This window comes from Phyllopteryx taeniolatus, chromosome 1 (genome assembly GCF_024500385.1).
Source record: "Phyllopteryx taeniolatus isolate TA_2022b chromosome 1, UOR_Ptae_1.2, whole genome shotgun sequence".
In the NCBI taxonomy this organism is placed as follows: domain Eukaryota; kingdom Metazoa; phylum Chordata; class Actinopteri; order Syngnathiformes; family Syngnathidae; genus Phyllopteryx; species Phyllopteryx taeniolatus.
Window position 1 is genome coordinate 50396587 of NC_084502.1, and position 27230 is coordinate 50423816.

At 47.7% G+C, this 27230-nt stretch overlaps 1 protein-coding gene across 5 annotated transcripts in view; it reads left to right on the forward strand.

Annotated features, from left to right (window-relative positions):
• ccdc120a (coiled-coil domain containing 120a) overlaps positions 1–19275 on the forward strand; it is a 59452-nt gene extending 40177 nt beyond the window's left edge. For 4 of the 5 annotated variants that reach the window (XM_061747811.1, XM_061747801.1, XM_061747828.1 and 1 more), the window contains exons 7-10: positions 6934–7030; positions 7108–7667; positions 13437–13638; positions 13933–19275. In XM_061747811.1, coding sequence (XP_061603795.1) covers positions 6934–7030; positions 7108–7667; positions 13437–13638; positions 13933–13993 — 920 coding nt within the window. In that variant the 3' untranslated portion in view covers positions 13994–19275. Of the gene's footprint in view, positions 1–2211; positions 2536–6933; positions 7031–7107; positions 7668–13436; positions 13639–13932 lie in introns of those variants that run through there. The other variant, XM_061747836.1, reaches the window with a different exon arrangement.
• Positions 19276–27230: the final 7955 nt, after the last annotated feature.

A 27230-nucleotide genomic window follows, 5' to 3' on the forward strand; every position in this document is an offset into this window, starting at 1 on the left:
CAACATGGAGTCCTTGGATGGGGGTGCTGGAGAGCGCTCCCGCTGGGAACTCCATCGTTCTGCTGGGGGACTTCAATGCTCACGTGGGCAATGACAGTGAGACCTGGAAGGGCGTGATTGGGAGGAACGGCCCCCCCGATCAGAACCCGAGCGGTGTTCTGTTATTGGACTTCTGTGCTCATCACGGATTGTCCATAACAAACACCATGTTCAAGCATAAGGGTGTCCACACATGCACTTGGCACCAGGACACCCTAGGTCGCAGTTCGATGATCGTCTTTGTGGTCGTGTCATAGGACTTGCGGCTGCATGTCTTGGACACTCGGGTGAAGAGAGGGGCGGAGCTGTCAACTGATCACCACCTGGTGGTGAGTTGGCTCCGATGGTGGGGGAAGATGCCGGTCCGACGTGGCAGGCCCAAACCTATTGTGAGGGTCTGCTGGGAACGTCTGGCGGAATCCCCTGTCAGAAGGAGTTTCAACTCCCACCTCTGACAGAATTTTGCTCATCTTCCGGGGGAGGTGGGGGACATCGAGTCCGAGTGGACCATGTTCCGCGCTTCCATTGCTGAGGCGGCCGACCGGAGCTGTGGGCGTAAGGTGGTCAGTGCCTGTCGTGGCGGCAATCCCCGAACCCGTTGGTGGACACCAACGGTGAGGGATGCCGTCAAGCTGAAAAAGGAGTCCTATCAGGCTTTTTTGGCCGGTGGGACTCCTGAGGCAGCTGATGGGGACTGGCTGGCCAAGCGCAATGCAGCTTTTTTGGTCGCTGAAGCAAAAACTCGGGTATGGGAGGAGTTCGGTGAGGCCATGGAGAAAGACTTCCGGACAGCTTCGAGGAAATTCTGGTCCACCATCCGGCGTCTCAGGAGAGGAAAGCAGCGCACCACCAACACTGTGTATAGTGGGGATGGGGCGCTGCTGACCTCGACTCGGGACGTTGTGAGTCAGTGGGGAGAATACTTCGAAGACCTCCTCAATTCCACCGACACGCCTTCCCATGAGGAAGCAGAGTGTGGGTTCTCTGAGGCGGGCTCTCCTATCTCTGGGTTTGAGGTCACCGAGGTAGTTAAAAAGCTCCTCGATGGCAAGGCCCCGGGGGTGGATGAGATTCGGCCGGAGTTCCTAAAGGCTCTGGATGTTGTGGGGCTGTCCTGGTTGGCACGCCTCTGCAACATCGCGTGGACATCGGGGACAGTGCCTCTGGATTGGCAGACTGGGGTGGTGGTCCCCCTTTCTAAGAAGGGGGACCGGAGGGTGTGTTCCAACTACAGGGGGATCACACTCCTCGGCCTCCCTGGTAAGGTCTATTCAGGGGTGCTCGAGAGGAGGGTCCGTCGGGAAGTCGAATCTCAGATTCAGGAGGGACAGTGTGGTTTTCGTCCTGGCCGTGGAACAGTGGACCAGCTCTACACCCTCGGCAGGGTCCTTGAGGGTGCATGGGAGTTCGCCCAACCAGTCTACATGTGTTTTGTGGACTTGGAGAACGCGTTCGACCGTGTACCTCGGGGAGTCCTGTGGAGGGTGGTTCGAGAGTATGGGGTACCGAACCCCCTGATACGGGCTCTTCGGTCCCTGTACAACTGGAGTCAGAATTTGGTCCGCATATCCGGCAGTAAGTCGGACTCGTTCTCGTACTCCGCCAAGGCTGCCCTTTGTCACCGATTCTGTTCATAACTTTTATGGACAGAATTTCAAGGCGCAGCCGAGGCGTAGAGGGGGTCCGGTTTGGTGGCCTCAGTATTACATCTCTGCTTTTTGCAGATGATGTGGTTCTGTTGGCTTTATCAAGCCGTGACCTCCACCTCTCACTGGAGCAGTTCGCAGCCGAGTGTGAAGCGGCTGGGATGAGAATAAGCACCTCCAAATTTGAGACCATGGTCCTCAGTTGGAAAAGGGTGGGGATGAGATCCTGCCCCAAGTGGAGGAGTTCAAGTATGTTGGGGTCTTGTTCACGAGTGAGGGAAGAATGGAACGGGAGATTGACAGGCGGATCGGTGCAGCGTCTGCAGTGATGCGGACTTTGTATCGGTCCCTTGTGGTAAAGAAGGAGCTAAGCCGAAAGGCGAAGCTCTCAATTTACCGGTCGATCTACATTCCTACCCTCACCTATGGTCACGAGCTGTGGGTCGTGACCGAAAGAACAAGATCCCGGATACAAGCAGCCGAAATGAGTTTCCTCCCCAGGGTGTCCGGGCTCTCCCTTATAGATAGGGTGAGAAGCTCGGTCATCCGGGAGGGTCTCAGAGTAGAGTCGCTGCTCCTCCACATCGAGAGGAGCCAGATGAGGTAGCTGGGGCATCTGATTCGGATGCCTCCCGGACGCCTCCCTAGTGAGGTCTTCCGGGCATGTCCCACCGGGAGGAGACCCCGGGGACGACCCAGGACACCCTGGAGAGACTACATCCTCGGCTGGCCTGGGAACGCCTCGGGATCCCCCTGGAAGAGCTGGATGAAGTGGCTGGGGAGAGGGAAGTCTGGGCGTCCCTGCTAAAGCTACTGCCCCCGCTACCCGCTAAGCGGTGGATGGACTTTGGTGAGTACAACACCTTTGATGATCAGAATCAGAATCATCTTTATTTGCCAAGTATGTCCAAAACACACAAGGAATTTGTCTCCGGTAGTTGGAGCCGCTCGAGTACAACAGACAGTCAATTTACAGAACACTTTGGAGACATAAAGACATTGACAAAAAACAACAACAAACAACAATTGTGCAAAAAGATGCAGAGTCCTCAGTTCGAATGGCTAATATCGCAATAGTCCGGTGCAATGACCATTGTGCAAAGGGCACTGAGACTTCAAGGAGTGTATGCGGTTTAAAGTGACGAGTACTGCGATAATCTGGGACAATGGTTGTGCAAATGTTACAGATACTCCTCAATCAGTGTGCAAATGGAGCAGATGCTACTCTGGCATGAGTGGCCACTATATGCAAATAGTGCAGCACGGCGAGACAACTACAGTGAGTGCACGAGTAATACATAATACAGAAATGTGACAACGAACTCAAGTCAAAAAATTGCCAGCTTGTTGTAATGGAATTGTAAGTTAGCTGTTCAAGAAGTTGATTGCAAGAGGGAAGAAGCTGTTGGAATGTCTACTAGTTCTAGTTTGCATTGATCGGTAGCGCCTACCTGAGGGAAGGAGCTGGAAGAGCTGGTGACCAGGGTGGGGAGGGTCCTAGAGGATTTTGCACGCCCTTGTCTTAGTTCTGGCAGCGTGCAAGTCCTCAAGGGTGGGTAGGGGGGTACCGACAATCCTTTCAGCAGTTTTGATTGTCCGTTGCAGTCGGAGTTTGTCCTTTTTTGTAGCAGCACCAAACCAGACTGTGATGGAAGAACACAGGACTGATTCGATGACCGCTGTGTAGAACTGTCTCAGCAGCTCCGGTGGCAGGCCATGCTTTCTCAGAAGCCGCAGGAAGTACATCCTCTGCTGGGCCTTTTTGAGGACGGAGTTGATGTTGGTCGCCCACTTCAGGTCCTGGGAGATTGTAATTCCCAGGAACTTGAAGGTCTCGACGGTTGACACAAGGCAGCTGGACACCGTGAGGGGCAGCTGTGGCGAAGGATGCCTCCTGAAGTCCACGATCATCTCTACAGTCTTGAGCGTGTTCAGCTCCAGGTTGTGTCGGCCGCACCACAGCTCCAGCCGCTCCGCTTCCTGTCGATATGCAGACTCGTCACCGTCCTTGATGAGGCCGATGACAGTGGTGTCATCTGCAAACTTCAGGAGTTTGACAGTCGGGTTCGCTGAGGTGCAGTCGTTCGTTAAGAGAGAGAAGAGCAGCGGAGAGAGGACACAACCTTGGGGCGCCCCAGTGCTGATGCTGCGTGTGGATGAGGTGGCCTCCCCCAGCCTGACCTGCTGTGTCCTGCCCGTCAGAAAGCTGTAAATCCACTGGCAGATGGCAGGTGAGACGCTGAGCTGGAGAAGCTTGGATGAAAGGAGTTCAGGGATGATGGTGTTGAACGCTGAGCTGAAGTCCACGAACAGGATCCTCGCGTAGGTCCCTGCACTGTCGAGGTGTTCAAGGATGAAGTGCAGTCCCATGTTGACTGCATCATCCGCAGATCTGTTCGCTTGGTAGGCAAACTGCAGGGGGTCCAGCAGGGGACCTGTGACACTCTTGAGGTGGTCCAGCACAAGACGTTCAAAGGACTTCATGACCACAGATGTCAAAGCGACAGGCCTGTAGTCATTCAGACCCGAGATTGCAGGTTTCTTGGGGACTGGGATGATGGTGGAGCGTTTGAAGCAGGATGGAACTTCGCACATTTCCAGTGATCTGTTGAAGATCTGAGTGAAGACTGGCGCGAGCTGGTCCGCGCAGACTTTGAGGCAGGATGGAGACACGTGGTCCGGGCCTGCCGCTTTGTTAATCTTTTGTTGTTTGAAGATGCGTCTCACATCCTGTTCATGGATGGTTAACGCAGAGGTCAGAGGTGTGATTGTGGTCGCGGGTGCGGCCGGGTTGGTGTGTGGTGTGAAACTGTCCTTTTCAAATCTGCAGTAGAAGGTATTCAAGTCGTTGGCTAGTGTGCTATTGTTCTCAGCTTGGGGGGATCGTCGCTTGTAATTAGTCAGCGACTGGAATGCATGCCAGACTGATTTAGAGTCGTTTGCGCTAAACTGTTTTTCCAACTTTGCTGTATAGATCCTCTTTGCAATGTTAATTTCTTTGGTCAGCTGGTTTCTAGCTCGATTATACAGGGTCCTGTCCCCGCTCTGATATGCGTCCTCCTTAGCTTGGCGAAGCTGCTTAAGTTTAGCAGTGAACCACGGCTTATTGTTGTTGAATGTGCGAAATGATTTTGTTGGAACACAGACCTCTTCACAGAAACTGATATAGGATGTGACAGTGTCCGTATATTCATCCATGCTGCCAGCTGAATTTTCAAAGACACTCCAGTCTGTGCAGTCTAAGCAGCTTTGAAGTTCCATCTTGGCTTCATTTGTCCACTTTTTGACTGTTTTCACTGTAGGCTTCGCACATTTAAATTCTTGCCTGTACGTCGGTATTAAGTGAATTAAGCAGTGATCAGACGAGCCCAAGGCTGCACGAGGTATAGCACGGTATGCGTTTTTTACCGTGGTGTAGCAGTGGTCTAAAGTATTATTTTCCCTGGTAGGACAGTCGATGTGCTGCTTGTATTTAGGGAGTTCGTGGTTGAGTTTAGCTTTGTTAAAGTCCCCGAGAATAATGAGGGGTGAGTCGGGGTGTTTTTTTTCAATTTCGTTGACTTGATCGGCGAGCGTTAGCAATGCGGCGTTCGTGTTAGCTTGAGGCGGAATATAGACGCCAGCGAGAATGAATGATGCGAACTCACGTGGGGAGTAGAATGGTTTACAGTTTAAGAATAGCGACTCCAAATGCGGGCTGCAGTGTGTGCTGAGCACCGTGACGTCCGTACACCATTTTTCGTTGATATAGAGGCATATCCCGCCGCCCTTTGTTTTCCCCGATGATTCCATGTCGCGGTCCGCTCGATGAATATGGAAACCGGGAAGCATAACAGCGCCATCGGGTACAGCGTTGCAAAGCCAGGTCTCCGTGAAGCACATGGCCGCGGAACGTCCGAAGTCTTTACTGGTCTTTAACAGAAGATGAAGCTCGTCCATTTTGTTGGGTAGGGAGCGTACATTCGCGAGGTGGATCGACGGGAACGCCAATCTGTGTCCTCTCTTGCGGAGTTTCACCTGAATGCCTGCTCGCTTCCCTCTGTGGCGACGCTTCCGTCTCCATGCGCCGAAAACCGCGGACGCCGCTCCGGTGAGTAACTCGGGGAAAAAACTGAGCGGATATTCGAAAGTTGGTGACAGAAAGTCCGGAGTAGACTCCTTGATGGTTAGCAGGTCTCCCTTTGTGTAAGTGAGTCGTGTAAGGTCTCCAAAGACGGACGAAAAACACAAAAAACACAAAAACAAAGACAATACTAGAGAGCGCGTTACCGAGGCGACCACACTGGTAGGCGCCATCTTAGTTTCACCCCTGATGATGATGGGATGCTGCATTGAGGGAAAAATGAAGAGAGAGTAACGGCACAAAGAGCTAACTTGCAGGCGAGAGGTATGAAATTATCGCAAAAAAAAAAAAAAAAATAGGCGGTTAAATCGCTGAGACACTTTCTGGCACAAAAGCGAACTCAACGCTTCACAGTTGATGTTTTGAATGACACCCTGCGACAATTTGATCCCGCCGTCCGGTTAATGAAGACCGACAGAGTATAGCGTTGCCAGCCTGAGTGCTTGCATCAACCGTCACATATAAATATACCCAATATATGTGTAATAATAAAAACTGATTTTATCATCATACCTGTGGTTGTTATTTAACATTGTCAAACTACAAAATCTATTTGATGGAGTACTGAAAAGCATTTACATTCCCTTAGAAAGTTATGGGATTGGAATGACTCTTTGGAGTCAAGCCATCAGGTGCTGCAAGAGAAAAGGAAGTTTTATTAAAACTTTCTATTTTGACTACAAAACGTATTAAATTATAAATGGGTAGTTAAATTAATTATTTTCGATGGCAATTGATCTTGGTATAAGCGGGTTAATGCCCTTCAAAGGTGTACAATTATCAGGGATTAATGGACTTTGCAGAGGCAACCGTCCTCCTCTGCACGTCGATTCATGCCTCCCCATCGTCCATGAATCCCTGATAATTGTACGCCTCGACGGTCATTAACTCTGATGTTTTCACGTCTCATTGACATAACATAACAAATGTCACAAATTATTGAAAATTTTGACTGAAAAGTCTGGAATTTAGTGTCTAAAAAAAGTAGGGAATTTTTAAATCACATATGTGTAGGAACCCTGTACACGCACGCACGTATACACACACACACACACACACACACACACACAAACACACAAAATTACTGATGTTGTCATCAGTCACTTTCTCTGTGTGTTTGCCTAGAGTTTGTGCCTCAGAGTCGCCCCCTGTTGGTGCTTGCTGGTTCTCCAGTGGAGGTTTACTATCACAACAATCACAGGACGAGTTCAGTGTGTAACAGGTCATTATTATGGCCAAGCTAAACTAAGCTAAGCTACGATAAAAGGCTGCCTAAAATAAGGGTTGTTTCTTTTTTAGGTCTGAGCATCCTGAGAGTCTTCAGAGCCACAGGCCTCTCCCCCAGCCTCCTGCCCAATCTTGCTCCCATGTCAGCTCACCGTCTGCAGTCTCTTCGAAGCCTGCGGCCATGGTGGAGGCCAACATGTGCGTGACAGCCCGTCCCAGTAACAGCTCTGATAGTCTGGAGGAGCGTGCGGCTTCCACCGAGAAGGAACAGCATGGTGGCATGTGGGCAAACAGTGTCACGGGGTCCCAGGCGGTAAACACGAGGCTGGCTGCGGGGCAAGGGCGCAGCTACAGCGACCTTTTATTGGACTACGTGTTGAGCAAACAGCGCCAGCAGTCACAGCCAATCACCTCCCAGCAGCCTCAAGGAGTGCCGCCCAGCTACCATATCCACATGGGGGAGCAGCGGCGCGTCAAAGTAACCCGCACCAAATCCTGTGGCCCCTTCCTGCCTGTGCCACAGATCCAGCCAGACCCCCACCCCCACCTTCTGCCCCCACAGCTGGCCGCCGCCCAGGATGCACATCTGGAGGACACTACCAGGAGCCTCCACAAGGCCCTTGCCCTGGAAGGTACTGTACAGTAATCCCTCTCGACATCGCAGTTCACTTATTGTAGATTCAGTGCATCCCATATTTTTTTTATAGGTCAGTGTAGTGTAGTTACTCACCTACACATCTCTGCTACAGTTAGCTTTATTGGCTATATGCAGTGTTGCCACCGTTACCTTGAAAAAGTAACTTAGCTTCTTTACTGATTACTTGATCTTAAAAGTTACTTTCAGAAGCTGCCATGTGGCAGGAATATCACTTATCCACAGTATCAAAAATGCATTAACCGTACCCATTACTTGGCAATGTACGCCGCACAAGTTACAGAATGATGTCACCTACATGAACCAATAATTTCAATATTAGTGTAGTTGAAGCCACATGAAATCAGCACCTTCGTGCAGACGTGACAAGCCAACACAGTACCATAAGTAACTAAATGTAAACAAGCATAACGACTGCAGCAAAAAGGGAAGGGGCGCTCGCCAGTCTAGACTGATGAGCCAACACACTAGCAAAGCATTTTGGGATTTTTAATATTAGTGGCGGAAGTGCTATATACTGGCGGGCCAGCTCTAATACACATTTGATATGGTCTTGCGGGCCAAATATAATTACATCGTGGGCCAAATTTGGCCCCCGGGCCTGAGTTTGACATATATGCTGTAGATGGATGCCGATTGTGGTCCATGAAGGCAACTGTGTGTGTATATGAGGGTGTGTGTGTTTGTGTTTGTGTGTGTGTGTGTGTGCACGTTTGTGCATATACACACACACTATTGCTCCAACAATCTTAATTTTGATGCGAAAAGCGAGAAAAGGAGACAAGATTACGCAAATGTTTAACGAGCAAAACTGTGGGTGATTGACGGGGGGGGAGATGCACTTACTGTGTGACATCAGCCGTGCAGCGCGTTAAACCAGCTCACAGTCCGGACTACAGATGAAGTTGAATGTTCTCACTTTTCATTGTAAATATTTAAGTATTCTAAGTCCTTCAGGGAGTCAGTCCTTACCACAATCCATTCTCCGCTTAATGTGTAAATAAAAAAGCAAAAATAATCAAATACACTTTTTACTAAGGAAAATAAGAAAAGAAAAATACTGTGGCGATAGTGAAATCGTGCATTTCTTTGCAGTTTTATGGTACTGTACTGTCACTGTGCATTGTAGAATCAACAATCACCTCCCAATCGCTTTCTTCTGTGTTTTTGAAAATTAGTGTTCTGCGAGAATGGTTAAATGCTAATGAATAGCTGGACTGCATTTTGTTTGAATCACCAGCCACAAATTAATATCTGGTGAGAGACATTGATGTCTCAAAAGTAACTGTAGTCTAATTACTTACCCAGGAAAAGTAACGCGTTACTTAAAATGGCGGCATTTTGGAGTAACACGTTACTTTGTAGTGCGTTACCGGCATCACTGGCTATATTATTGTAATGGGGCAACAATAACGCCTAAGGTCAATTGGGCTCTTATTCTTAGCAGAAAAACAAACCTTACTGAGTAATCTCAACTCATACATTTGGTAAGTCGACCAAATTGCTTGAGGATACAAAGAACTTAACTGGAAAGCCACTCTTTAAAAGACAAGCCACAGTCAGAGTTTTATGACAGAAATTCACAAATACCAACTTTGCACACACTCAATAGCGACAGGTGCAAATGCAAGTAAAGAGCAACAGTTACCTTGATTTTCCACAACTACAGTGCTGTGTTTAAAAACAATTTACAGAACACTTTGGAGACAGAAAGACATTGACAAAAAAAAAACAGTCACTGAGCAGGAAAGGGTTGCTAGTTATCTGGTAATGCGGGTAAATTTTTTTATTTTTTTTGACAATTGTGCAAAAAGATGCAGAGTCCTCTAGCACTTAGAGCAGTTCGAATGACTAATATTGCAATAGTCCGGTGCAATGATCATTGTGCAAAGGGCGCCGAGACTTCAAGGAGTGTATGCGGTTTAAAGTGACGAGGAGTGCGAGTCGAGGTCAGCAGCGCCCCATCCCCACTATACACAGTGTTGATGGTGCACTGCTTCCCTCTCCTGAGACGCCGGATGGTGGACCAGAATTTCCTCGAAGCTGTCAGAATCAGAATCATCTTTATTTGCCAAGCATGTCAAAAAAACACACAAGGAATTTGTCTCCGGTAATTGGAGCCGCTCTAGTACGACAACAGACAGTCAATTGACAGAGAACACTTTTGAGACATAAAGACATTGACAAAAAACAATCACTGAGCAATAAAGGTTTAATAGTTATCTGGTAATGCCGGTACATTTTTATTTTTTTTTGACAATTGTGCAAAAGATGCAGAGTCCTCGAGCAGTTCGAATGACTAATATTGCAATAGTCCGGTGCAATGACCATTGTGCAAAGTGCGCCGAGACTTCAAGGAGTGTATGCAGTTTAAAGTGACGAGTAGCGGGATAATCTGGGACAATGTTGGTTGTGCAAATCTTGCAGATACTCCTCAATCAGTGTGCAAATAGAGCAGATGCTACTCTGGCATGAGTGGCCAGTATATGCAAATAGTGCAGCATGGCGAGACAACTACAGTGAGTGCACGAGTAATACATAATTGGCCCCACAGAAATGAGACAACAAACTCAAATCAAAAAATTGCCAGCATGTTGTAATGAAATTGTAGGTTAGGTGTTGATCGCAAGAGGGAAGAAGCTGTTGGAATGTCTGCTCGTTCTAGTTTGCATTGATCGGTAGCGCCTACCTGAGGGAAGGAGCTGGAAGAGCCGGTGACCGGGGTGCGGAGGGTCCGAGAGGATTTTGAACGCTCTTGTCTTAGTTCTGGCAGCGTGCAAGTCCTCAATGGTAGGTAGGGGGGTACCGACAATCCTTTCAGCAGTTTTGATTGTCCGTTGCAGTCGGAGTTTGTCCTTTTTTGTAGCAGCACCAAACCAGACTGTGATGGAAGAACACAGGACTGATTCGATGACCGCTGTGTAGAACTGTCTCAGCAGCTCCGGTGGCAGGCCGTGCTTTCTCAGAAGCCGCAGGAAGTACATCCTCTGCTGGGCCTTTTTGAGGACGGAGTTGATGTTGGTCGCCCACTTCAGGTCCTGAGAGACTGTAATTCCCAGGAACTTGAAGGTTTCGACGGTTGACACAAGGCAGCTGGACAACGTGAGGGGCAGCTGTGGCGAAGGATGCCTCCTGAAGTCCACAATCATCTCTACAGTCTTGAGCGTGTTCAGCTCCAGGTTGTGTCGGCCGCACCACAGCTCCAGCCGCTCTGCTTCCTGTCGATATGCAGACTCGTCACCGTCCTTGATGAGGCCGATGACAGTGGTGTCATCTGCAAACTTCAGGAGTTTGACAGTCGGGTGCGCTGAGGTGCAGTCGTTCGTGTAGACAGAGAAGAGCAGCGGAGAGAGGACACAACCTTGGGGCGCCCCAGTGCTGATGCTGCGTGTGGATGAGGTGGCCTCCCCCAGCCTCACCTGCTGTGTCCTGCCCGTCAGAAAGCTGTAAATCCACTGGCAGATGGCAGGTGAGACGCTGAGCTGGAGAAGCTTGGATGAAAGGAGTTCATCAACAGGATCCTCGCGTAGGTCCCTGCACTGTCGAGGTGTTCTAGTATGAAGTGCAGTCCCATGTTGACTGCATCATCCGCAGATCTGTTCGCTTGGTAGGCAAACTGCAGGGGGTCCAGCAGGGGACCTGTGACACTCTTGAGGTGGTCCAGCACGAGACGTTCAAAGGACTTCATGACCACAGATGTCAAAGCGACAGGCCTGTAGTCATTTAGACCCGAGATTGCAGGTTTCTTGGGGACTGGAATGATGGTGGAGCGTTTGAAACAGGATGGTACTTCACACAGTTCCAGAGATCTATTGACGATCTGAGTGAAGACTGGCGCGAGCTGGTCCGCGCAGACTATGAGGCAGGATGGGGACACATGGTCTGGGCCTGCCGCTTTGTTAATCTTTTGTTGTTTGAAGCTGCGTCTCACATCCTGTTCATGGATGGTTAACGCAGAAGTCAGAGGTGTGATTGTGGTCGGGGGTGCGGCCGGGTGGGTGTGGGGTGTGAAACTGTCCTTTTCAAATCTGCAGTAGAAGGTTTTCAAGTCGTTGGCTAGTGTGCTATTGTTCTCAGCTTGGGGGGATCGTCGCTTGTAATTAGTCAGCGATTGGAATGCATGCCAGACTGATTTAGAGTCGTTAGCGCTAAACTGTTTTTCCAACTTTGCTGCATAGTTTCTCTTTGCAATGTTAATTTCTTTAGTCAGCTGGTTTCTAGCCCTGTCCCAGCTCTGATATGCATCCTCCTTAGCTTGGCGAAGCTGCTTAAGTTTAGCAGTGAACCACGGCTAGTTGTTGTTGAATGTGCGAAATTATTTTGTTGGTACACACACATCTTCATAGAAACTGATATAGGATGTTGCAGTGTCCGTATATTCATCCAGGCTGCCGGCTGAATTTTCAAAGACACTCCAGTCTGTGCAGTCAGCTCTGAAGTTCCATCTTTGCGTCATCGGTCCACTTTTTCACTGTTCTTGCCTGTACGTCGGTATTAAGTGAATTAAGCAGTGATCAGACGAGCCCAGGGCTGCACGAGGTATAGCACGGTATGCGGTTTTTACCGTAGTGTAGCAGTGGTCTAAAATGTTATTTTCCCTGGTAGGACAGTCGATGTGCTGCTTGTATTTAGGGAGTTCGTGGTTGAGTTTAGCTTTGTTAAAGTCCCCGAGAATAATGAGGGGTGAGTCCGGGTGTTTTTTTAAAATTTCGTTGACTTGTTCGGCGAGCGTTAGTAGTGCGGTGTTCGTGTTAGCTTGAGGCGGAATGTAGACTCCAGCCAGGATGAATGATGCGAACTCACGTGCCGAGTAGAACGGCTTCCAGTTCAAAAACAGCGACTCCAAATGCGGGCTGCAGTGTGTGCTGAGCTCCGTGACGTCCGTACACCATTTTTCGTTGATATAGAAGCATATCCCGCCGCCCTTTGTTTTCCCCGATGATTCCATGTCGCGGTCCGCTTGATGAGTGAGGAAGCCGTGAAGCATGACGGCGCCATCGGGTACAGCGTCGCAAAGCCAGGTCTCCGTGAAGCACATGGCGGCGGTACGACCGAAGTCTTTACTGGTCTTTAACAGAAGATGAAGCTCGTCCATTTTGTTGGGGAGGGAGCGTATATTCGCGAGGTGGATCGACGGGAACGCCAATCTGTATCCTCTCTTGCAGAGTTTCACCTGAATGCCGCCACGCTTCCCCCTGTGGCGCCGTTTCCGTCTCCATTCATCGAAAACCGCGGACACCGCTCCGGCGAGTAACTCAGGGAAAAAAATGAGCGGATTTGCGAAAGTTGGAGACAGAAAGTCCGGAGTAGCCTCCTTGATGGTTAGCAGGTCTCCCCTTGTGTAAGTGAGTCATGTAAGGTCTCCAAAGACGGACGAAAAACACAAAAACAATACTAGAGAGCGCGCTACCGAGGCGACCACACTGGTAGGCGCCATCTTGTTAAAAATTCCGCATGGGCTATTGTTCAAAATCATTCAAGGAGAGAGCAACCGCCTTTAATAGACATGCGCTTGTATAAAGTGTGTGGGTTTTGACCTCAAGTTGACAAATAAAATACCTCCACCTCTCTAAAGTTTCACATATTGATTGAAGTGCATATACTATGAAACTTGTAAATTGGGCACTACTAGATTTCATTTTTTGCGGGGGTTTCCTGGAACGTAACCTCCGCAATAAACAAGGTTTTACTGTACGTGTTTATGCTCACTTCCTGTTTGCACACGCGTTGACACTTTAATTGACAGGTCTGAGGGATTGGTACCTGAGGAACACCATAGGCTCTTCCCACACTAATCAGAGTGATGGGAAGGTTAAAGGTCAGATGGGAGGAGCTTTGCAGCGTCGACGGACGACTCACAGTGTCCTCACGCAGTCGGAGGTCGGGCCTCACACCCATCAGCCTCTGCCTCACTCCGTCACCTTCCACGGCCACCCGCTACACAGCAGGTGGGTGCACACCAGGAAGTGATTCTTAAAACAGCAATGTGCAACACCTTCTATTCTCCTCTTCTCTTTCTCTCACTCTCTCGCTTTCCCTCTCTTGCTCTCACTCTCTGTCTGTCTCTCTTTCTCTGACACTGTCACGCTCTCTCCCTCTGTCACTGTCTCACTATCTCTCTTGCTCTCCCTCTTTGTCTCTATCGCTTTTGCTCCCCCTATCTCAATCTATCTCTATCTCTCACTCTTGCGCTCGCTCTCTCTCTGTCTCATTCACTCACTTTCTTTCTCTCTCTCTCACAGGTCTGTAGACCCCCTCAGAGAAGCATCCTTAAAGCAAACATCACCAGGAACTCTGGTCTGAAAAGTCTGTCAGTCGGCAGGCTACGATCACGCAGAGAATCAAAATGGCTGTCCCGCGAAGATTGAATGACATGCTTCAGGAAGTAGCCGGCGGCTCTGAGCCTTTGCACGCCGGCACCTCAGTTTTCGCGTTTTGCCACGAGCTAGATGTTGAGAAGGAAAGGACCAAATGATATTGAAGAATCTTTCCTTCACTGACAATGTGGATGTCATTGTTGAATTAAATCACTGACTCAGGCCAATCTAATAACAGTAACATTATGAACTTTTATATTCCAGCAATACTATAGCCAAGTGAGCACAGCTTTCAATGAACTAGACAATCACATTACACTGGGTTACAAAAAAATAATAAAAATGTGTCCGTTGTCTCTGAGTCACTGATGGTGTAGTGGTACAATGTACATTGGCCTGACAGGTACAGGCAGCGAGGGTTCAGTTCCCACTCAGTGACTGTGTGAATGTGAGTGCAAGCGGTTGTCCATGTCTGTATGTGCCCTGCGACTGACTGGTAACCAGCTCAGGGTGTAGTCTACCTTTTGCCCGAAGTCAGCTGGGATAGGCTCCAGCACCCCGTTACCATAAACAGTATTGAGAATGGATGGCTGGAAGTTGTCGATGTTTTTTTAACTGATTTAGGACTATTTTGCATCGCAGTTGTTGCCAGTTTATTAAACAAATGTGACAAACTTCACTTACTGTAAATTGAATAAGAGACTGATAAAAGTACGTACCGATAAATTGTGTTTCTTTGTCATTGTTCTAACTTCAGAGCATGAATCTCCGTTTATTTGAGCCTCTAAAGTGAAAATACCTGTACATGTAAACAAAATGTGGGCATAGTTCAAAAGGTTGACCTGATTGAGCAAAACCATTGTGATATTTGGATTCAGCCTATCAAAATTGTCCTAAATCAGCTAAAACATGTGTAGACAATGAATTTGTTGTTGACCAGTGTTATCAATAGATAAATTGATCCAGTGCATGTTGACATCAGGTGTATTGATTAGTGATTGACTGTGTATAGATTTTACTTGATATCAGGTCACTTTGATCCAAATAACGCTGACACATTCTACCATCTTGTTTTTGAAACTTATTTTCTGTTTTTATTACCATTCTGTTTATGGAATGTCTAAGCCTCACCCACCTGCAAACCTCAGTGTGTTTGATTGGCTTTAAAGACTGACAACATGATGCAGGTGGGTGGGTGGTAATTACAGTATTTTACAGTGGTGAGACGTCAGGGCCAGCAAGGCTTGCTCTGCTGACTTCATCACTGTCAGAAGATGTCAGGACTCAGGTTGTGAGTTGGACTCAGGCAGAGGCGAGAGAGAGGGCAGTTTGTGAATGACTGTTTATTGTTGGAACGCTTGGTTGGAAGCAAACAAAAAGTGACTCCGAGAGCTAGATCCAGGGTTGGCCAGGTTCCAAGGAGGAGCAGTCTGGCAGAGTAGGGGTCTGGGTTGTCAATGGGCAGAGGGAGGTGAGCACAGGTTTGCAGGGAGCAAAGGCAGATAGCAGACTGTGGACAAAGAGCAAGCACGGGTTAGAGATTTAATCACAAGGTCTTCGAAAAGCAAAGGCGGATAGTGTGGCTAGTCTACGAACTCGGCAAAGAGTGTTAGCCTGGCGACCAGTTGTTCTCCCACATTGTCTTCAGAGTAGTCAGTCGTAATTAGGATGATGAGACAGCAGCTGCTAGACTCCAACACGCCAAACCTGCAAAGCACTCATGACACACACACAGACACTGAAGCAGGGGGCAGCTGAAGCCACCGGGGAGCAGTTCAGGGTATCAGTGTCTTGCTCAGGGACGCCACAGCCGGGAGTCCTGGGGATGTTGGCGTATGGTCCAGTCGGGGTCTTGAACCTAGGTCCCCCACGGTGGGAGGCAATGATCTTAACCATTGGGCCCATGGCTGCCCCATATAGTGCCCTCTATGGGTGTTAAATGCTGTCTTCCACTCGTTTCACTCCCAAATGCGGACAAGGTGGTAGGCTTGGTGCAGATCCAACTTGAAGAAAATTGTTGCCCTTGAAGGGCAAAGGGGCAAAGATGTTAAGGCCACGATAGTCCACACATGGATGGAGGGTCTTGTCTTTTTGGCCACAAAAAAGAAGCCTGCCCCCACAGGTGAAGAGGAGGGCCAGATAATACCTGCCGCCAATGATTCGCTGATATAGGTCTCCATAGCCTCCCGGTCCGGACGAGAGATGTCAAAAAGACTGCTGCTAAGGAGCAGTGCACTTGCCTGTAGTTCCATAGCGCAATCATATGTTCTGTGGTGTTTTCTGAACACTGGAGCAAGGTCATGGTAAATCAAGGGAACATAGGCTAAATTAGATGGTGTACTCTGACTTCGACCACTTGGGGGCACCGCAGCTGATCGCAAGCAGTTCTCATGACACAAGTTGCGCCATGTGGTGAGCTTGAGCACTGGGGTGCTGGGGTTATGGAGCCTCAGCCAAGGCAAGCCAAGCACAATTGGAACTTGAAGGCAAGGAAAAACATGAAAACGTGCCACCTCTAGATGGTTACCTGATAGCTTGAGAGAAACGGGAGCAGTCTCTTGTTGGATACGGGAGATCAGCCGCCCATCAAGGGCAGTGGGATTTTTGGGATTGGTCAGAGCCTGTAGATGAATTCCCATCTGTTTAACGAGGCGGAAGTCAATGAGATTCTCGTCAGCTCCAGTCTACTAGGGCTAAAACAGGCAGAGACAGGTCATTCCAGCAGATGGTAGCAGAGATCTTAAAACGGGTGGAAGAGGAAGAACTTGCATTCTGACTCCTCCTTTATTGGTGAGTCCGCCAGTGTGATGGAAGTGTGGGACAGTTTGCAATGTAGTGGCCCGCCTCTACACAATACAAACACAGATTTGAGGTTCTCCTGCTTGTTTTCTCCAAATCTGAAAGTTTAGTTCGTCCGAGTTACATGGGTTCACCGATCTCGGGGTTGGTGGCTGGTGACAAACTCTCAAAGGAGGATTTGGGAGTGGAGCGCTGCGGAGAAGGAAGTGGGGTAGGTGGAATCTGTGACCTCGGGTTGCGTTCCGTTTGGCGCTCCCGGAGATGACAATCGAATCTGATGGAAAGATCAATCAGCTGATCCAGGGAGCGTGGCTCAACCCTAGAGGCCAGCTCCTCTTTTCGCGACTCATTTAGGTTCCTCCCGAAAAACTTCCTGTAGCACCTAGTCATTGAAATTGCTCTCAACAGCGAGAGTCCTCAAAGTGATCGAAAATTCAGCTACACTGCGAGAGCCCTGTCGGAGTGAAATCAGCCGTTTAGCGGCCTCCCTCCCGCGGACCAGGTGGTCAAAGATTTTCTTCATCTCCGCGGAGAAAGAGGAGTATGACGCGCAAACAGCCGACCGTCTCTCCCATTCCGCTGTGGCCCACGAAAGCGCTGTACCCCGGAGACCGCCGATGAGGTAGACAATTTTAACATTGTCGGTGGAGTAAGACTGAGGCTGATGTTCAAACACAAGTGAGGACTGGACCAAAAAAGCGCGACAAGACCCTAGATCACCATCGTAAGCGGCAGGCGCAGGCATATACAGTTCACGCATTACGTGGGTGAGGGGGGCAGTGGGAGCCGTGGATGCCACAATAGGTGGCTGTGCGCAAGTTTGGAGTGAGGCAAATTTATTTTGGAGGGACGTGAGGGCTTGTGAGAAATCCCGGCCCTTTCCAATCAGGAGGGTAAGGGCTTGGTCGTGTTGCTCCAAAAGCATACTCTGTCCGGTAACCGTTTGGCGAAGGGGATCTTTCGCTGCTGGGTGACTTGGGCAGACTATGCTATCAGGACTCCGGTTGCGAGTTGGACCCAGATGCAGAGACGAGAGAGGGCAGTTCGTGAACGAATGTTTTTTGTTGGAATGCTTGGTCGGAAGCAAACAAAAAGGGACTCCGAGAGCTAGATCCAGGGTTGACAAGGTTCCAAGGAGGAGCAGTCTGGCAGGGTAGAGGGAGGTGAGCACAGGTTTGCAGGGAGCAAAGGCAGATGGCAGACTGGGGACAAAGAGCAAGAATGAGTTAGAGATTTAATCACAAAAGTCTTCGGGAAGCAAAGTGATAGTGTGGCTAGGCTACGAACTCGGCATAGAACGTTGATAGTCTGGCGATGAGTTGGTGTCCCACAGCGTCTTAAGAGTATTCAGTCGTAATTAGGATGATGAGACAGCAGCTGCTAGACTCCCAACACACCAAACCTGCAAAGCACTCATGACACACCCACACACACAAGGGCTGGACTCAGGGTGCTGAAACAGCAGTCCTGATAGAAGAACTGACCTCCATTTGCAACCTGAATTATATATTTTGTTCGATGAAACTGTGAATTTATTGCCAATGGTCTATTCTCTTCATTTTATAGTGTTTCTCTTGGCTGGACTGCTTCCAGTACTTGTCTGTAGATGTTAGATTTTTTTTTTCTTTGGTCCAATCAGACTTCAGCCTCTATGTGCTGCCATGTTAATCAAATCTGCCCAGGGGCTTCACAATCCGAAGGGCTGTCTGATGTAACATAAACTATATTAGCAATGGGGCTGTTTCTTTTACCAATCAGATTTCAAAGTCACCTCACATTGGTTGGTCGCAGCAAGCCAAGTTCAATTAACAAAACTGCACACTTGAATACATTTAATCATCAGCATTTCTGGTGAGTATGGTGTATTTTATATAGTTTGAAAAAAAAATTTGTCATGTTATTAGATAAGTATTGACTCTGATCTGCTCCAGATGATGCATGTGGCACAGTTGGCGTGCTTCTATATTTGTTTTTTGTATAGTACTGATGGTTTCTATAATTGCGATGTGATAATGGTGGTATTAAGAGGTTGGTTAAGTTGGGTAAGTCCTCACTGAAGGCCTCGATCCCAAGTGCATGACCCACCAATGGTATTTTATGACTGATCACTGTGACATGATTAGATGTCATTAGACCGCAGCCAAATATCCCAGCATGCACTTGTTCTAACACTCTGCTCAAGTGGAAGAGGTGACAAATGTAAAAATTCTTCCTTAGCGAACAAACCAGCAGTGTCCAAATGGACCAATCAGGACTGGTGACGTCATGGCTTTGTTTGCCATGATGGTGATGCGTTCAGGTGAACTCTGTACAGTCTAACTTTTCAAAACAAAACAACAAACACAAAACTTTTTAAAATCTTTTTGGGCTTATTTGTACTTTTTCAAGCTTCACTGCTGTTTGATGAAAACACATTTTATGTAACCAAATGTTTAATTTGGAAATAAACATTTCACTTTTTCTTCCATGGCACTGTGGTATTTATTGATCTCTGAATACTTCTTTAAACATAAGAGCGATTTAATCAAAAGTAGTAGAATATTATTATGAATATATAATTACTAAAATATTCATTTACTATTTTTATTGTATCGACAAACTTGTAAATATGAAGCAATGTATCATTTAAAGCAGGGGTGTCAAACAATGTAACGGACACGCCATTAAAAATGACACTCAGCACCCCCAGTCTCGTGCTGTTCCGCATACCTGCCTCGGCTGCCCCGCTGAGCCAGTCTGCGTACACAAGACATCTAAAGAAAGCCTTGTCTGTTTATCAAAAAAGAAGCACGGGAGGTTTAACTTCCTTTTTTGGGACACTGGCTTGATGACCAAGAAGGTGAGGAACTTGCTGTTTGGTGGCTCTTCATTCAGCAACAGTGACATTTGTCCCTTCTGTCTGGGACAAAGGATGGAGCACTAGCGACACCCACAGGTGGCGGAAATCTACTGCAACTCCAGAGGGATAAAAGGTTTGTCGTCGCTTTCTCCTAAATTTTACACATGTAAAAAGTAGACTTTACACCGATTTTATCAGCCTGATCGGTATCGGCCGATAATTAGCATTTTATGCATATCAGCTTTAATGTCATAATTTGCCGATCCAATCAGTGACGTCATTGATCGGCTCCGCAAAAGACAGTTACTCCGTGTCGCCAACGTTTACGGCATATTTGAATCCAAAAGCTAGTTTATTTTTAGCCTTGTTGTGTGTCTTTTGCCGTAGTACTGTAAATATCAGACCACCAATAAAGTTATTAAAAAAAAAACGTTGGCGGTGTGGGACCGACAACACGTCTGAGATGGACAACATGTAATGCCCGGATCAGACGACAAGACAAATTTGGTCTTTCACGATTGCGCTACGTCAGACTACTGCAATAAAATCTTGTACTCCGATACCACCATCCTGCTTTTTACAATCACTGGGCTTTATCTTGTCAACTCAAAAGCGACCGGATACACTCGTTACCACGGCCACGACAACAACAATCGATCGCGTCATGTGTATTATAAGAACTAAATGGGGGAAAATGTGTGTTGGTGGTCACCGGTGCTCGGTAGAGGACTTTTATTCAAGGATTGCTTGAGGTATGTTCATGTACTTTTAATACGATACGGCTCGCAAGCAGGCAACAAAACGTTATGTAGCCAAGCAAGCTAGTGCTAGAACTAACGGTTGTACCGGCGTTCTGTCGAATAATGCTCTGAAGTTCCGGTGTGTGTGAAGTAATGTAATTATCCATCCATCCATTTTCTGAGCCGCTTCTCCTCACTAGGGTCGCAGGCGTGCTGGAGCCTAACCCAGCTGTCATCGGGCAGGAGGCGGGGTACACCCTGAACTGGTTGCCAGCCAATCGCAGGGCACATAGGAACAAACAACCATTCGCACTCACAGTCATGCCTACGGGCAATTTAGAGTCTCCAATTCATGCATGTTTTTGGGATGTGGGAGGAAACCGGAGTACCCGGAGAAAACCAACGCAGGCACGGGGAGAACATGCAAACTCCACACAGGCAGGGCCGGGGATTGAACCCGGGTCCTCAGAACTGTGAGGGTGACGCTCTAACCAGTCGGCCACCGTGTAATGTAATTACAATAAAGTAATTTAATTACAGGAAGTTAGCAGTCATTATGTCTGTCATATTGTAATGTTGGTTTGACCTGACTGATTAGAATACATGACCAGACTAGAGCAGTCCAACCTTTATGGAGCCAAGGCACATATTTTACAATTGAAAAATCTCGGCACACCAAGAAACAAAAATGTGACAAAAAGTGGATACATTACCATCCATTTGTTCTGTCTGTCACTATGCCTCACTGGCATAAATAGATGAACAAAGATATATTTATTGTAAATATAATTTTTTGAGCAATTAATGACAAGTGATTTAAATAGACACATTGCTCCATCTTGTGATCGGATCAGTGATCGGTTATTGTTTTTTTTAAACTCTGATCGGCCCCAAAAATCTTGATCATGTAAAGCCTAGTAAAAAGTGATGTGGTGCCCCTTTATGAGACAAAATAGCTTGATTTATAACGCTGAAACTTAAAATTACGCTAAACCGAAGTAACGCAGGCGTCGCTTCCTGCTTATTCTTTTCTCCTAAATTAATTACATTTTTATTTAACCCTATATACGTATATATATTCGTCCAACCCAAACACATAGGATTCACAATATTTTGCAATAAAACTAGGCAGTTAGCAGCCGCAGCCTGTCTGTGTGTGTGTGTGCGTGTGTGTGCGTGTGTGTGTGTGTGTGTGTGTGTGTGTGTGCGTGTGTGCGTGTGTGAGAGTGTGTGACTTCGTTCACATGCCAACGGAGCATCCCGAGCACTTGCGAGCGTGAGGAAACTAAAAGAACCTGCTGGTTTTAAGCTTCATTGTGCGCTGATCTCCCACGAGTGCTCTACTGCGAGTGACGTGCAATCTTGGGTCACACGTCGCCTAGCAACAGACCATCACTCGAGAGCATGGCTAACGAGCCACCTTTATCGCGATAAAGTGCTCTTATTAAGTTAAAAGCCTCCATTTTCGCTCGTTTTTCGAAACGCTGACACCACGAAATTTTTTAAAGCTTTATGCCTGGTATTTTTAACTAGTTGTGCGATTTACAACGCAACTATTACAACAAGCTGTGCCAACCAGAGTTGGTGCTGCTGCGTTACGTTCGCAGACGTTCCCTACACAACAAAACTTGATTGAAACACTGCCTCGCGTTAATAGTAAACAATTACTTAACGGTTTTGTTTCCGAAGGGGAGCTATTAATTAATTGCTTAATTTTTTTTATCACTTCGGGTTTTCATTTTCAAGGAAAACCCTGATTTTATTTTATTTTTTTTAATTTTTATATTTCAGAAATAAAAAAGAAAGTTTGTTTTTTTGGGGGGTAAATTTTTTTTAATCGTTTTTCTCTTTGTTTTTTGGGGGGGCTTTTCCCTCTGGCTAAAGTCCACACCATTGCTAGCCATACAAGCAATCAATTAATTCATAAGCCTAAGCATAAGTACATTTAACTTTTACCAAAGTTAAATAAAACTTATGTGAATTAGCTGAAGTCCTAAATTGCGTTCACAAATTTAAGTGACTTGCAGTGATAGCCATCTCACACACATCCAAATCAATTTAACTAAATCATAACTAAATAAAATGTATTTATCAAAGCTAAATAAATTAATTGGTTTAATTAGTTTCAAATTTAGTTAACAAGCTGATTAGTTTCACTTCACCAAGCGCCCTTCGCAACTATTTTAAATCAACAATTAAATTGCCAGCTCTCACGCAGAATTATAATTTTAGCAAATAAACTGTGCGCATAGCTTGACGCCATCAACACTTTTGTGCTATTCGATCACTGCTTCTACGCACATTCTCAATTTTTTTTAAACTTATGGGATAAACCCTCACACCATAATTTGCGAAGGCTATTTAATTGTTTAACAATTAATTATGTCGCTTATATTGTGCCTCTATTCCAAGTTAGACGCCCCGCTCAAACGAGCTTACGTTACAAACAATTCAGTTGTGTACCGCGTACAGTTACTGCATATGCAACGCAACGCAATCATGGCGGAAATTTCAGAATGTCCCAGTCAATACGACAGTCTTGACACACTGGAAGAGCTCTTCAGTAATTTAAGTAGGGACCTTATCCCGGTCTATGCAGTCTGTCAAAAATGCTGGCCTTGAAGTCCTCAATGAAAACATCGCACAACTTATGACTTACGCCAAGCAAAAAACCTTGAAAGATAAAAATCTCGCTCGAATGCTTTTGGTTGCATGGTGCTGAACTTGGTGTCCCAACTCAAATGGAGTGACAGAGAGGACGCTCTGGTGAAGCGCAGACTGGAAGCTGAACAGCATAAACAAGTCCAGTTAACTGCACAATTGACAGACACGTCAACCGGCTCATGTACAGGCCGATTACCCAGCTCTCTGGCAAGCATTGTCTCAAGAATTTGATGATCCAGAGGCCGCAACCGGCTTATCTGCAGCCCTCACAGTTAAACAGGGGAGACTTGAGACACCCCAAGCTTATTACTGCCGGTTGCGAAAAGCGAACTTCGGAAATTTAAATGAACCGAATATGGAACAGGACAAAAATGTCATAACACTGTTTGTCAAAAACCTACATCCAAACACCAGCTACCAGCTGGGCATTGCTGCGTGCCCGCGCACACTGTCCAGTGCCAAACTGCATGAACTAGCCGCCAAAGGTTTCGCGAAACAAAAATACTCTAAAGCACAAGACTCTGGCATCTTCTTCATAAACGAACCACCGCAAATGGAATTAGAGGGATTGTTGTGCAATGCGTGTGCGACTGACACACAACTTTCTGGCGATGTAAACCCGACAATCAAAAGAAATCGTTTAATCCAGACAATCAATCTCGGCCCGCGTACAACACTGGTCCTCGTAACCAACAACGCCACTCCAAAAATAAATCAAAATCATGGAATGACCACAACGCTAATTCACGCCAAACTTCAAAACAGAGTACACGCAACGACCAGTCTAACCTAGACCCTAAAACGACTAGTGACAACCAGGAAAAGGGCTCCCGAACTAACAGCTCCCAAAGGGAACTTAGTGCCGTGGCAGAAGAATTCCTTGAGGTGCGCCGCAGCCTGTCCAAAGACAACAAGCGGGACTCACCAGTAGGACAAGGCCTGACTGAGTCGAACAGAGCCATAGAGGACATGATAGGTCAACCAGGTAACCTCCGTTGTTCCCCTAATGACCTGCCAAGTGCCTCTGTGACCCCGGTTGACTCTTCGACGACCTCACCTCGCCATAACCTTAGCGGACCACTTTGTGATGGCCATTCCCTAGACCCCTCTCGTGCCGTCCTAATCGTCCGACAAGACCCAGGCGAGGCCCCTGACTCGCATGACATTACGCTAATGAATAACGTTCTGCCATTCCAAGAGCTTTTGGGTGAACTAAGCGCGAAAGGTACTTCTCGGAATTTTTATTTAACCGTTACAATCTAGCATGAACTTGTCTGCGAAGCTCTGATTGACCCCGCGGCAGACATCAGTGGTATGTCCCACGTTGTGTTCAATCAACTTCTGACATTGCTACAAGACAGAGGCCTTGTAGCAACTATCCGCTGCGCACTAACTATCCATACATTTTCAGTGACTAACATCGAAGCTAAACACCTTAACTATGCTCCACTGGACAATTGGCCCCATGACGTTAGTACATCCGGTCTACGTGTCTCCAATTAAATCCGTCCCCCTGCTCATCGGCCAAGACCTGCTCTGCCGCTTTGAGCCACTAATTGATTACAAAAATCTTCAGCTGGGGGTGCAGGTGAAACAGGCGTTACCAGCACCAACTCGGGAACTGTCCTCAGACCGGTGCTTGGTGTTGGACCACTCTGAGGACGTCGACCTGTCAGGCCGCACTACTTCAAGTGACGACACCCCCATTAACGACACCCCCATTAACGACACCGCTGAGTACCCTGTAGTCACCTCACCTGAACCGACTTAGAGAACTCGACATGTTTCTCTGCCATCTTGTCCAACCACCGCACGAAGAGTGCTACTGCCCCAATGTTGGTGGTGGGATTAATTTGCATGACTGCCTGACAGACGACGTCATCCTGGCCTTGTGGCTGGACAAATCGGCAATTTCTCAGGCACTGTTTGATATGCTACGACTTAAGCATCCTGACCTTCAATTAACGCTGAAAACTATTCGCTTTCCCGTTAATACCGTGCCGCCGTCTGCCGTCACTGCAGTGGGCGTGTGCGCCCTGAACCTGCAATGGAACCATCGCTCGTTAACTCACTGCTTCCTTGTAGTCCCCAATTTGCCGCATAAAACTTATGTTGGCACGGATGTACTTGTCCAACCGGCCGTTCAAGTTGTCACCATTAACAATGTTTTGTGGTCACGCGCTAATAGCGACTACGCTAACCGTGTTTTTCAACCACTAAACCTTAAGTCGAAACAAACCGTCCCCGACGCTTGAGTTTTGAGCGAAGACGAAGTTATAGTAAAAGTGTCGACTGTTAACTTCCCTATTCGACTGGTCGTTCACATTAAACAATCAATAACTGGTCCCCATGTGTTCTTTCAACCTTCGCCGGAGTTTAACAACCTGGCTTTGTCACTACATGCCACACTCCTCCTAGACGCTCCGAGACCATTGTGCTGGTAATTCACAACCACACACGGAGCAACAGCCACATCCCCAGATCTACTTGGCTTGGCCTCTTGATCTGCTCCAACTTCCACGACTTCAATCTCACGGTCCCCGTAATTGGTCACCTCCCACTAGACTCTCCATTGCCTAGCTTTGGTGGAGTACAACTCACTGTTCCTTCGCAACACATTGCTCTCGTTCCAGTGGGACCTACTGAGTGTGAGGACATCATCAGAGTGGACCTGGCTACAGACCAACACCTGGTGATCCATACCATACGCTCAGTACAATCCCAACTGCACCCAAAAGCGGGTCTCCCGAAACTCCTCCCATTCCCTCATACTCCTCGGGAACCAACTCGCCGACGCCGGTAACACCATGTGATAACCCGCTCCCTTATCCCGACTTTGAAACTCATGTGCAGCAGGTCCTAGCGGATGATGATGATGATTCGTTCTGATGATGAACGACAGTGTTTGAGGGAAGTGCTAACCAAACACGCTGCTTCATTCGCAAGAGACTCACTAGACTGCAGGCTGACTTCCACATGGTCCGCACTCCGAGCCCTCCAAGACAACCGTGACCGGTTGATGATCTTACAAAAGTGGGGAACGCACCCGTGATGCCAAACAGGTCCACCAGGGATCCCTCTTGTGACACGGGACCTTACCTTGACCGTTTGAGCCCACTCTACCCCCTAATAGTAAAGTTGCGCCCTTCGAAAAGCATTTTGTGGACACTGTCCCTAATCAATGGACCGTATTTTCCGCAATCACGCTGAGCTTCATGGTGACTTCTCTACGTAGCTGGGCTGCTCCTTCGATGGCCGCAAAGTCATCTTGCTTCTTTCGTGACTTTCAGACATGAATGGCTTCAACAGCATAGGATGTGGGTTTTGCATCTCCTTAGAGACCTCAGACTTCCCGTGCACTTCTTCTCTGGACCTTGCAAAGTGCACCTCTGTGCCATTTTACCCACCCTTCCCACCATTTGCTCCCTCGGGCAACGCCTTGGACCTGGCTCTTCTATTGTACCTGCAGTAACCACTGGTGATGAACGCCTCCTTCTGTGCTGATACCCAGCCTTCCTCTTCTGTTCTACGTTGTTCGTGATGTCGAAGTTGCCTGCTTTTCATTTGATCTTTCTGTGGCTCGCCTTGGCCGCCACTCTTTAAATTCTTCCTCCCTGCGCGCTGCGCAAGGTCTACTTGGGTTTCTCCTTGGCTTTCGACCTGTTCATTTGGATTATCATGGGCTTTTGTTATTACGCCTCCGTGAAGCGCACTTCATAGCCGAACGTGCTGCTCTGCCGCAAACCAAAAACATAACGACCGAAATAACAGGTAGCCGTACCGATGACGCCTGCAGCCCTAGTACCATCGAGACACAACCAAGGGAATCCCAGTCGGAAATCCCCACCACACGACAACGCATGGCTAACGAAGTAATCAAGTCCTGGTCGCTAAGCAACACGCTAAGAGTAGCCATTTTAGTTCTTGACACTTGCAGTGCAAACCTTAACCAAAAGAGGCAGATCATAACCACTCTGTTGTCGCTGCTCCTAACGGTTTAAGCTCACACACAGACTGCTAACAGGTTGATGAATGACAGGCTATGTGAAATTGCTCCCTCCCTTGACAACTTAGCAATGGGTAGAATTCCCCCTTACTTGGTACCCCTGAGCTTAGTCGAAAGGATCCTTTCTAAAGCTCTAGCAAGCGCCATTAGCTCTGTCCAAGCCCACTTGGCTTTT